The 12,971-nt window shown below is 38.2% G+C and overlaps 1 protein-coding gene across 1 annotated transcript in view; it reads left to right on the top strand.

The window, feature by feature from the left end:
• Positions 1 to 12,971, top strand: part of GRM8 (glutamate metabotropic receptor 8) — a 951,427-nt gene that overhangs the window by 300,505 nt on the left and 637,951 nt on the right. Inside the window, exon 3 of the mRNA XM_083182858.1 lies at positions 11,790 to 12,006. Coding sequence (XP_083038984.1) covers positions 11,790 to 12,006 — 217 coding nt within the window. The remainder of the gene's footprint in view (positions 1 to 11,789; positions 12,007 to 12,971) is intronic.

Genomic DNA, 12,971 nt, shown 5'->3' with positions numbered 1-12,971 from the left:
GAAGCACATATAGAGATGTGTCATCATGTGTTATTGCTGCGATGCGTATGCATGGGTGTGGCAATAACCTAAAAGGACACATATAAAATAATTGTGATAAACTTATCAATAAAACAAAGCTGAAAGACTGAGTTATGCACGGTTTACTCTATCTTGCATTATATTATTACAACTCTGCATGGGCAGATCCAGAACAAAATAACAGGGGGAGGGGGGCACTATTAAGGGAGAAGCGGGCTGGTAGTGTTGTTTTGTGTGAGTTTCAACATGTGACAAGAGGCGTGGCCTCATCGGGCAAGATTCTATCCTCTCGTACACCTCTTGACCATTTTTACCACACACAGAACTGCTCAGCTCCTTACACCAGTGGTTCTCAAACACGGTCCTCAGGACCCCACACAGTTCATGTTTTCCAAATCACCCAACAGATGCACTCATTACTGACTGACACATTTTAAAAGATCCACAAGTGGAACCAATTATTTCACTTGGTTCTGTGAAGAGACCTGCAAAACATGCACTGTGTGGTGTCCTGAGGACTGACTTTGAGAACCTGTGCCTTACACCAATCTCTGACTGCTTTCCTGAAGACAGAGACATTGGGTGATGTAGAGAATAATGAGAGGAGGCAGTGGGTTATGGAGAGATAGAGCGAGAAAGGGTGACAGAAGAGAGAGGTGGGAGATGGAGAGATAGTGGGTGAGAGGAATGTGTGATGAGTAAGTCACAGGGAAAGGGTGACCGGGAAATACAGAGAGTGATGGAGAGAGGGTGACAAGAGAGATAGGGTGATCGGATATTGATCCAGGAGAGAAGCAAAGGGTGAAGCATTGGGTGACAGAGACAGTAAGAGGTGGAGAGGCAGTGGGTGACTGGGAGAGGCAGATGATGATAGATACATAAAATATGATGGATAAGAACCACTTGGCATACCTAGTCCACCCATGTACTGTATATGAACACTTACATATTACAGTTATATTTTGTCAGGAGCCAATTGACATAACCTACAACTATATTTTGGACTGTGGGAGGAAACCAGAGAATCCAGAGAAAACCCATGCAAGAATTTAGAGAATAAACAAACTCCACACAATTAGGGCTGTAGTGACAATTAAACCCAAATGCTGTGCGCCTGTATACTAACCACTACACCAGCTGTACTGCCTGATGCCGCACATTACCATCCTGATAGTTGCGCACCCCCCCTGACTATTGACACTCAGTAAGCACAGACCCCCAACCAAGTAAATCAGTCAATATTGTATGCCCCCCCTTTCAAGTGGTACAGCAAACACATTTACCCTCCCCAGTGGCACAGAAAATATGACACCCTCATAGGGTGCAGTGAGCACACAGTCACTCCACAAAGGATGCAGTGAGCACAACCCCCCTCAGCATGTGAAATGAGCATGTCCCAACCACTGCAATGAGCACTGCTAAGCCCCTTGTTCAGAGCCCACCACTTCACCTTGAATAGCAACTGCAAGGGCAAGCTCAGGGCAAGGGGGGACTAGTGGCCCCACTTGGTAAATATGGGCAGCGTCTCTCACTGTGGCACATAATGGAAGCCCAAAACATAGTAATGCAGGCAGCGCAGACAAGAGATGATATGAGCACATTGCACACCTTAGTTACACCTTTGGGTCTAGGGTTAGGTGTATCATTAAGGCTAATGTTTTAGAGTTGGGCTGTGGTTAGGGTTAGGTAGGGAGCTGTAGTTACGGTTGCAGTTAGGACTCTAATTCTAGAGAAATTATATCTTAACAACATGCACTATATCCACATGTCGACATTATGACCATGTTGATAATAAGCATGTGGACGTCACATGTTGTCATAGCACCCATGTCGATATTCTCAATTTTCAGCATTCAACCACATTGATATTCTAGTGTTGGCATTCTGAATTTCATCATAACATAACACACCCTTCCACTTTACTTTTAGGAATCTACAGACTTTCCAATCAATCACGTTCCTTTTTTTTATTTCTGTAATATGCGTGTACATATGTGTATAGTTATATTTCTCAAATACTGTAGGCTACATTTGACTAAATAAACAGAAAGTTTAACTCTCATTGCTGTTTCCTTTATTCTTCCATTGGAGATAAGGCTCCCACACAAATTATGTATATTTGATCCTGACAAATATGCAATAAAACATTATCTAGTGTCAGGCATAAAGTGTACAGAAGGATGTATTCATTTTAATTCAATTGTTATCCTGTATTTGCAATTTTGTAAATTGTTAATCATTTACCTCCATATCCACCAGATTTTGCCTATGGATAACCATTTACCACCATTTTCACTGTGATAGTTTGAAGAATATAGGTTCAACAGGATGTGAATGTAAAGTATTGTATATACTTAGTTTGCAGGGTCATGGATCTCTGGGGAAAAAAGATCAAAAAAGAAAATAACAATTTTAAATTAAACATTTTAGGTATTTTACTGTTGTCAAATCAACACTTAATGGACTAGCGGTGGTGAGACTTGGCTATATTTTTCAACATATTGATTTATTTGCAACAGTTTACGGGTAGTGGGATTGAGGCTACAACTGTATATAAGAGTGAGGAATAGTAATAAGAATGTATAGATATAGATCATTCTATTGTTCTCTCCTCGGTGTTACAGAAAGATGTATGGCTTCTGCATCAAATCAATTGCGCAGTTTTGCTGAAATTCCGTGATATTATAAAATATATTTGGATATGTTTTCTTATCTGGATAAAGAATGTGTGACTTACCTTTTGAATGAATGTACAATCACTCTGGTATGGATGTAAATATCTGATCCGACATAAAAGGAACACAATTTAATTTCAAACAGCATGTTTATATTAAGAAGACTTGTTCACATATTTCCATTTGTAATGTTATCACTTTTATTGTGATACTCTGTAGCAAGGATAGTAATGGTAACTGTTTCCCTTCTTCAGAAGAGGATATCACCTATCCATACATAGGGGTTTATTCTAGTTCATTCTTTCTGACAAAATCCTTCTTAGATGGACAAAACCATGTGCACTGCGGGTGGGGCAGATGTAACTTGTGCAGAGAGAATTAGATTTGGGTGGGGTTTTTCTTCAAAGTGAGATCTATATTGCAGTGTAAAATCATGCAGTCAGTATTTTCCCTGCACAGAAACAAAAAAACTCACCCAAATCTAATTCTCTCTGCACATGTTACATCTGCCCCCCTGCAGTGCACATGGTTTTGTCCATCTAAGAAGGATTTTGTCAGAAAGAATGAACTAGAATAAACCCCTTAGAGAGAACATATGCTCCCAAACAAGATAAAAAACAATTGTACCTAACACTTTAAATAGAAATGCTTATTTCTGGGAGTAGGAACATAATGGGTTTCTTTTTAATGAAATAATATTTCTAAATAAATTTAGTTTTAAAATATTGTTTCAAAATCAGTAGATGTGCACATACACAGTTCAAATATCCACAAAATGTTGAATAAAGAGTCTACACAGAACAACCAGATTGGAGACATATTCCCATATGTTCATATGGGATGGTGTTAATTCTTTTGATTCCAATTTGGAGTTTTGATTCATTCAAAGGTAATTTAAATATTGGCATGAAACCCAATTACTGGTTCCCTCAAAGGACATTCTGTTAATAGAAATCATATTACATGTAGGTTTAAATCCTGTCACTTTATTATTAGAACTGAACAAGTCAGTGGATAGTTTCCATTGCTGAAGAATGTTCAGACACTTATTCTAACTTTAAGCATACAACAGGGCCAGATGGGCCATCTATCTCTTCTGGCAAAAGCCAGTAGGGCCAGTAGCTGGATGCGGTGGTATGGACATAGAGTCAAGAGTGGCACAGCCTTTTATTTTTCTGTTGCTTAAAACAACGTCCCTTCCCCATGCTTACTGGTAGCAGGTACTCAGATAGTTAGGGGTGTGCCGTGAAGCCAGGCCAATCTGACTCATAGCAAGCCCCATCAGTCGTGACTTTGCCCCCTTTTCATATGTGTGCACACTAGCACAAATTAGGGCTACTCTGTGGCCCTAGCCCATCCCAATTAGACAATTCAACATTTCCCCAATAAATTGTGCTATTCTCACCTACAGTTTATTGCAGGATATCCTTGAACATAAAAAAATTCACAACTCAAAAATAAAGAGAGTAATTAAGTTAAAGCCAGACAAATATCAAAAAGATATTTAGATGTTAAAAACGTATGTGTTCGGATTTGCTAGTAGTGCATGACTTAACCCCAGAATTAACCCCAGAATTTCCTATAAAAAGAGATCTGAAAGATGGTTGGCTGGTTTTGCAAAACTGTTTTGTGGGCTTTAGTTATGTTATCTTCGCTAACGAATAAACATCAGTGATAGTATGTTAATGCTAGATATTTATGAATGCTGGTTAAAAAGAAAAGTTACTTTTATTCACAACAAACATTAAAAATGTGTCATTTGTGGAAGTAGTCAGCATGTTGGCGTTCATGATGTTAAAAATATAAGGACACCTTAATGATCAAAATGTGGACATTTAAAATGTAGACATGTTCACAATGTTGACAGTATTTGTCAGAATGTTGACATTACATTAAGGTTACATTACATTAAAGTCTCCAATTAGTGTTAGGCTGCAGTAAGAGTTATGAATATGATTAGGGTAGATTGCAATTAGGGCTGTGGTTAAGGTTTGGTTTAAATTAGAGTTAAGCTAAAATGTTATTGTCGACATTCTGACTTTTGCCGTTCAAAATATTGACATTTAAACAAGTCGTCATTTTTAATGTCTTCAATTTCAATGTTGAAATTTTGAACATGTCAACATTTAAATGTTGACTTTATGTACATGTCAACATTATGAACCTGTTATTATTTTAGTGTAATTAGAAAAGGAAAGGATCTGTCATTAGTAACTATATATAACACTGAATTATCCTACTAAACTACATAAATATTCCCCATGCTCTCTGTCTCATTACTAAGCCAGTAACCTACAACACTAAAGGATTGGGTCACTAAATGTTTTATCTAGAGATCAACCAGATGAGAGACTAGAGTTAAAACCACAGATTTATGTGTTTTAAAGGACAGATATCCAGTCCACAGCTCAGTGATTTTCAACCTTTTTACCTTGCAGCACTCTAAATAAGATTTTAAAATGGCCAAGGCACACCTTGAGATCCCAACAGGGCAAAACAAATTGGCCCCCACAGGAAAAAAAAACTATTGTCCCCCATATAAAAAACAATCACACTGGTCCCCACAGGTAACAAAAAAAAAATAAGACATTGGCCCTTTACATGAAAAGAAGAGACCAGTAAATAACAGTTGAACTGGTGGTGGTTGTAAACTGGTTTGGGCATCTCTAAACCTGGGGGCACACTTGACAACAGCTCAAGGCACACTAGTGCTAAAGTTTCAGAAATATGCTGTTAGCGAAAATGGCATCTAGTATTTTTTGATAAAAATAATACATAATGTTCTTAGCAATGGTGCAAAAATGTATTTCTGATTTCAGATTCACCATTGATGTAATGTAGAAAATTACGGAGATGTTTTACTGCCTCTCAGCAATGTTTTGAAGCCCCGCTGTGCGGCATGGATCAGCTATTGTAAATATTATTGTTATTTTTATTTTATTAGTATCTGAAGAAAAGTCTGCGGAAACAATAAAAGAACGAATGTATTATTGTAGCAAATTTACTCAGTCATTCTCCAATCTCACCCTAATGTCTCATATAATGTGCTGAATTTTAAAATATTACACATAACAGTAGCACACTACTGAAGACTTGGTCAATAAAATTATACACAGAAAGAGAAAATATTCATATGTGTCATTAGCTTGCTGTCTTGGAAACATTTTGAGGCCAAAGAAATGCTTATAATATTGAAGACAGATGCAGAGAAGGGTAAATGTGCTCTGCAGTGCATTGATATAAAATGGTAATAACAATGCAATCTGTGTTCTTTAGACAGCCTTAATCTCTACCAATAATGTCTAAAGGAATTTACCAAAAGCTGATTCTTATTTTTAGACTTGACCAGTACTAATTTTCTTGAAAAATAGGTCCAGAAACTCCAGGTCTGGGGGTGGATCAATGAAATAAAAATAGAGAGCGAGATATAGAGAGAAAGAGAAAGAGAGAGATGTATCATATTGTATCATATATTGTGCCTCCAAAACACTGCCGTCTGTTGGCAGCAGTGAAACTACATCTACTAGCTTTACAATCATTTGCTTCGAGCGAGCTTACTAGTATATTGTATATAGAAACAAAGACACTCACAGGTCACTTTAAAATAAAACTTATCTTATGTAAGGAAGCAGAAGAGATGCAAAAAGACCCTCATAGGATGAGAGGACAAAAATGTAATATCATTTTGGTTGGTGTCACCCAGTGTAGTTAGTAGTGGTGTCACCCCCCCCCCCCCCCCCCCCCATGAACCTCCTCCTGTCAGGCACTGAAGCTCATTCCTCTTATAAGGATAACGCCCTTTGCGTTACTAATCGCATGTGTTGCGCCGTTTGTGTGGCATATATTGGGCTCCCAGAGGGTGCAGGTGCAAGCTGTCTGCGGGTGCGAGCCGACTGCGGCTCTGTTTGGTGTTGCCCCACTGAAGGATGGTACCCGGTGTTGCTCGCACCTACCACACCCCACTTGTGATGCCACTGCCCTACATTTTGATTCCTGTCCTGCCCCCCATTGTCTCACCACTGTTGAGATGTGTGTATTGATGGGGAGATTTGGGGAGATTAAACTTCCATTTACATGTGAGGTTAATAAATTCCTGATAAGTTTGATAAAAGTATATTTATTCTGAATCAATTCTAGATTAATATTGTATTTTTAGAGATAGGGGCTGTGGAATTGTTAATGTCTTATGCTATGGAATCCCATATCAATTCTAAATGTAGCATGTATAAAAGATCTTCTTAATCTGCACCCCATTAGTGTTCTCTGGCTCCCTGCCTTCCATATTACTATATCATATTGTGCTATTTTTGTTGTGCTCATCTTATTTATTTATTTATTTATTTATTTATTACAGTCTCTTATATAGCGCAGCAGATTCCGTTGCACTTTACAATAGTAGACAGACAGACAGACTTGGAGGTAGGAGAGCCCTGCTGCAAGCATACAATCTATTTAAAAATTGCAAAGCTACAGTACAATATTCATTACATCCATCAATGATAATCACACACTCCGGATATTAACAAAAGCAGATCCTAATACATCAGGGCCTCTGAGCCTAAACTTAGATGTCACTAGCTACATTACAAAATAAAAAAAAAAAACATCTGTGTCTTCAAGGTAAAAGGATTGGCCAGATATTTTGCTTTTTTGGCAGATGGCAAATTGCAGATGTCACTCTTGGCCAGAAGACAGTAACTGCAGCTGTCACCCTGTGAGTGTTCTGTTTCTAAACCCTAAGGATTCCTTTGTGACGCCATTCAAAAGCTTAATCACAGGACACACTTCATTTGAACATTTAATAAAAGACTTGTTATGCAACATAACAAAATGTGATACAATCTATTTCTAATGAATCTTTGGGAGAAAATGTGTTTCTATGTAAACGAAACAAATACATGAATGGTTTGTTACTTGTACTCTGTGTTTTATCCACTCCATAGCAAACACACATTTTATCATGTAGAATCCCTATTGTGTCTATACAGTACATTAGAATTCCAAATATTTCAATTGGAAAAATTGAGTGTATATAATACTGTACTGGAACATATGATCCTAACACAGTGCCATAGGACAGAAGGTTATGGTATAGCGGATTGACGGTGCCTAGATAGACCATGTTATGGTCGAACTTGTCTAGTTAGATGCCTAAAGACTGTCAACAGCAACTAGACCAACAGTGATAAACAACCAGCCAATCAGCTCATGCCTGAGATTTTCAAACACAGTCTGTGACATAGCAGTTAGGAGCTGATTCCCTGGTTGTTTATCACTCTCCATGTTATAACTTTTTGAAGCTTAGTTCATCTGGCTACATGTTGGATGTTCTAGTAAGCAATAGAGAAATTATAGACATAATAGGATTGATTGCTAGGAGCATCATCATTTCTTTTCATTTTTGGAAGCTACAGTAAATGTATCAGTTAGTTTTGAAAACTCTTCAATAGTGTGTTGGATAATCTGTATAATATAAGATTGATTGATTGATTGATTTTGCACTTTGCTATAGCATGTGCTTATTTTGTTGATTTTATTGAGATAGTATAATCTATGATGTTCCTTTCCTATTTATGGACTATAAGTGTACACATGGTGTAATGGTTAGCATTACTGCCTCACAGCACTGAGGTCATGGGTTCTATTCCAACCATGGCCCTAACTGTATTTGTATATTCTCCCCGTACTTGCGTGCATTTCCTCCGGGTACTCCGGTTTCCTCCCACAATCCAAAAATATACTGGTAGGCTAATTGGCTCCCAACAAATTAACCCTAGAATGTTTGTGTGTGTGTGTGTGTACATGTGGTAGGGAATATAGATTGTAATCTCCACTGGGGCAGGGACTGATGTGAATGTTCAAAATATCCTCTGTAAAGCGATGTGGAAGATGTGTGCGCTATATAAGAAACTGTTAATAAATAAAAAATGGACATACTTCTTCTAATTGCTGGTTTCAACATCTTTGGTAACATCAAGAAGAAAGTTACTTTTACAAATAAGCATATTTTGCTCTTACGTACATATAAATAAGCACTTTGAAAAAAATAAAAAAGAAAGAAAATGCTTTGCCAATTGAGTGAGACATACACTGCATCTCACTGGGTTTTTTCCACATATTTGGAGTATATGATATGTCCTCATATTTAAATTGATATTAAGGAAAAAAAATATATAATATATTCCTTAATACTAGTATGGTGCGGTGAGGTCAGTGGGTGGTTAGACACTGGCTAGTAGCAAAGCCTGTGTCACACACACACTACATTTGGTGGTGAAATCTGAGTATAAAAAATAAAAAATCATACGAATACTGTATGATGTTTATATGTTATAAATATCTCCTTTGTATTATTCCAAACCTTTTTATACTCAACACGCTGGAGTGTGCTGGAGTATGATAAGGGAAGCTTTGCGTACTCTGACTGTTTATCACTGACACACACACACACACACACCGTTGCATAGTATACAGTATTATAATTGTGTGTATTCACAAACAAATCGATAAGCGTAAAGTTCTGCTTAATTAAATTGTTATAATAACTAAAACATTGGTTCCCAATCTTTTTTGGAATCCCAGCGCCCTAGAGTATCAGAATTGTTTTCATGGCAACCCTAGGCCAAACGTTTCTTACTCGAAACTTAGATAAATATATTTTATTAAGTAAAATGAGTTTATATGTCATATTTAAGGTCAGTTATGTGGTGAGTAACAAAGTTCACTTCTATTTGTCCACATATGTTATGATTGGCAGCCACCAGCACTGGTATTGTCTATTCCATTCACCCTAAATAAATTGAATTGTTCCTGTACCAGCAACACAAGACACCCCTGCAAGTGTGCTGAGGCACCCCAGGTTGCCACGGCACACAGTTTGGAACCACTGAATTAAGAAGAGCATACTGTAGCTCAAATGTTATCTTTCATCTACTTGTTCTGTTACTTCAGAAACTATAGGTGTGTAAGGTTCAGCATCCGCCAGGGATTCTGGCAGTTTCTCCACATTAATCATACACTTTTACTTGGCTAAACTATATACTTCACAAGTATTATATGTACAGGTACTCTTTACCTAGCACGGCGCCCATCGCGGTCATCGCGGGCATTGAATGCACTAAAAAATCGGGTGCGACGCGACCAACGCGATGCCCGCGATTTCCCATAGGGAACAATGTTAAATTTCTCATTTGACCCGATTTTACTGTTCAATGCCTCAATTGACACGATTTTTCCATAGGAAACAATGTTAAATTGCCCACAGAGGCCAAATAGCCACCCTGAAGTGTGAAATGGCCCCCACAATTGTTAACGCCACCCCACGATCAACGTGAACCCGAAGCGTGGCGAGCGCAGCGAGCCCGCGAGGGGTGGCGGTACGCGTCCTACGACCTTTTCATACCCCCACTATCCACGTCGGCGTGGAGTTGAGAATAGAATAGTGTGGCGAGCGCAGCGAGCCACCGAGCCCGAAGCGTGGCGAGGGGACGCGGATACCTGTGAAGCCCGCGAAGGGACGCGTTTACCTGTGAAGGTATCCGCGTCCCCTCGCGGGGCTCGCTGCGCTCGCCACGCTTCGGGCTCGGTGGCTCGCTGCGCTCGCCACACTATTTTATTCTCAACTCCACGCCGACGTGGATAGTGGGGGTATGAAAAGGTCGTAGGACGCGTACCGCAGCCCCTTGCGGGTTTGCTGCGCTCGCCACGCTTCGTGTTGACGTTGATTGTGGGGTGGTGTTAACAATTGTGGGGGCCATTTCACACTTCAGGGTGGCTATTTGCCCTCTGTGGGCCATTTAACATTGTTTCCTATGGAAAAATCGTGTCAATTGAGGCATTGAACAGTAAAATCGGGTCAATTGAGAAATTTAACATTGTTCCCTATGGGAAATCGCGGGCATCGCGTCGGTTGCGTCGCACCCGATTTTTAGTGCATTCAATGCCCGCGATTTTTTTACCTGCGATGCCCACGATCAAAATCGTGGGCGCCGTGCTAGGTAAAGAGTACCTATGTACAGGATGGTTCCGTATGATCATTCAACTTCTTTATTTAATCACCTCAATTACATAATACTCCAATTGTTATATTATAGTATATGCATTATTTAATGTATGTTCTATGCTTAGATCTCTTTAGCATCATCTCTAGTGACAAAAAATATACGGAGTTGTGTTATTTTCTGCTTTCTTTGCTGGACTTTGAATGCCCTACAGTACATTTATGTGTAGCTGTGATTTACTGGTTGGTAAAACAATGATATGCATTAGAATGCAATATACTGACTTTCACTAGAACATTAATATTTAGATTTGCTATAATCAAATGTAAAGCTGGCCATACATCTACAGATCGATTGTCAGATTGGGCTGGTTGGAACAAAAACCTGGTAATGGATGAGAGTAAATGACAGTTGACCATTTGCTTTGAAATGCTGGAAAACCGCCAAAAACTGTCACTCATCCATTACCAGGTTTTTGTTCCAACCAGCCCAATCTGACAATCGATCTGTAGATGTATGGCCACCTTTAGACAGTTGTTCAATATTCCAAAAAGAGAAATATGCAATTCCACAGTGAATGTGTAAAATATATTGTGACAAGGATCACATACAGTACAAGGGGATTCAAATGAAGACTTTGATCTTTATTTTATAAAGCAGATCACAGCATAACAGATGAATTCCATAGGCAAGCATAGTTACAGGCAGCAGCATACAGGTAATCACAGCATAAACAGACTCTTGCAAATACTTGAGTCAATAGTGGTCCCTACTTTAGCCCACACCCCGGCCTATCGCTTGGCCAGCTAATCCACCATCAAGAGCATTTGCACTCTGCCCTGGAAACACTTATATCAGAAAATCACAGGTGCTTCTGATTACATATCTGGCTTCTGTTACTGCTCCAAAATCTGTTCTGGATCTTCCACATTACTCTCATGTAGTGAGCTGCTGTCTCTGCCATACTACATATTGAAAGCAGTCTACTTTAGGTGTTTTTAGTATGATTTTTTTCAGAATAGTATATAGTTATACCATAACAAAGAAAAATGTACAATATCAATTATATTGTGTATTTTATTTATGTTTGTAGATACCTCAAATCAGCTATGCATCTACTGCACCAGAACTAAGTGATAACAGTCGATATGACTTCTTTTCACGAGTGGTCCCACCTGATTCATATCAAGCCCAAGCAATGGTCGATATTGTAACAGCATTAAGGTGGAATTATGTATCAACACTGGCGTCAGAAGGGAACTACGGAGAAAGTGGCGTTGAAGCTTTTACACAGATTTCCCGGGAAATTGGTAAGATAAATTTAAACTTTATTTTACACTTAATGCAAACAGGGTACTAAACGTATTACATTAGTTATACATTGCACACTCTGCATAGAGCTGTAACTGACTACAGAAATATACATATCTGACAGCTTCTTTTGTACTGGAGTTCTAGAGTATAAGTAATGTATCTTTTCTGTTCTTGTCTACTTGAAAATTTTGTATGGTGATTTTTAATGACAAGCCTTTCTGACAATTATATATGAGCTATAACTTTGTGATAGGAGTAAACTGATAAGTATGCTGATTTTAGATGAAACAGTGTAATAATAATAATAATAACGTCTACAACAATTGTTGTTATACTGTACTTGTTTGATTGTTTACATATTTTTAACATATATGTTTTCAATGGTTTATTCATTTTATAAAATCTTTCTGATATAATCCCTTTAAAGAAGATGAGGAAAAAGATGGAAGCTAAACAAACACACTGCTCTAATGGGATTGACTGAATCTTTGTAATTCACCATTGCTTCAGGAATGGTATAACCTTAAAGCAATCAATTCTAGTCACCTGATGCTTCATAAATTGTACAATCTAGACTACAGTAGATAATACAGACAGATTGATTATCACAAAATAGGTTTCCGCTCTAATATTAAATAACCTACAGAACTGGTCACAGTGACATGCATATAACTTATAGTGACATGTTAAAATTTTCCTTAACAGTAAAAGTAAAAAATCCAGAATAAACCAGAATAAATATATCTTGAATGGAACTGTTATTTAAATTATGGGACTAAATTAAAGCACACAATCAATTAATATTTAGACACCTCTCATATACAGTTAGTTGTATATGGTTTAATAAGCCACATTTCAATCATGCCAATTACGACTATACTTTGACAGTAAGGTTCTTTAGTCATGTTTAATACCGCTTTCACACTGCCTAAACGTTTTAAAAACCGGTATTTTTAAACAG

The sequence above is a fragment of the Crinia signifera genome, chromosome 4 (genome assembly GCF_055691185.1).
Source record: "Crinia signifera chromosome 4, ASM5569118v1, whole genome shotgun sequence".
Taxonomy (NCBI): domain Eukaryota; kingdom Metazoa; phylum Chordata; class Amphibia; order Anura; family Myobatrachidae; genus Crinia; species Crinia signifera.
The sequence above is the reverse complement of the archived record's forward strand: the minus strand, read 5'-3'. Positions and strand labels throughout refer to the sequence as shown.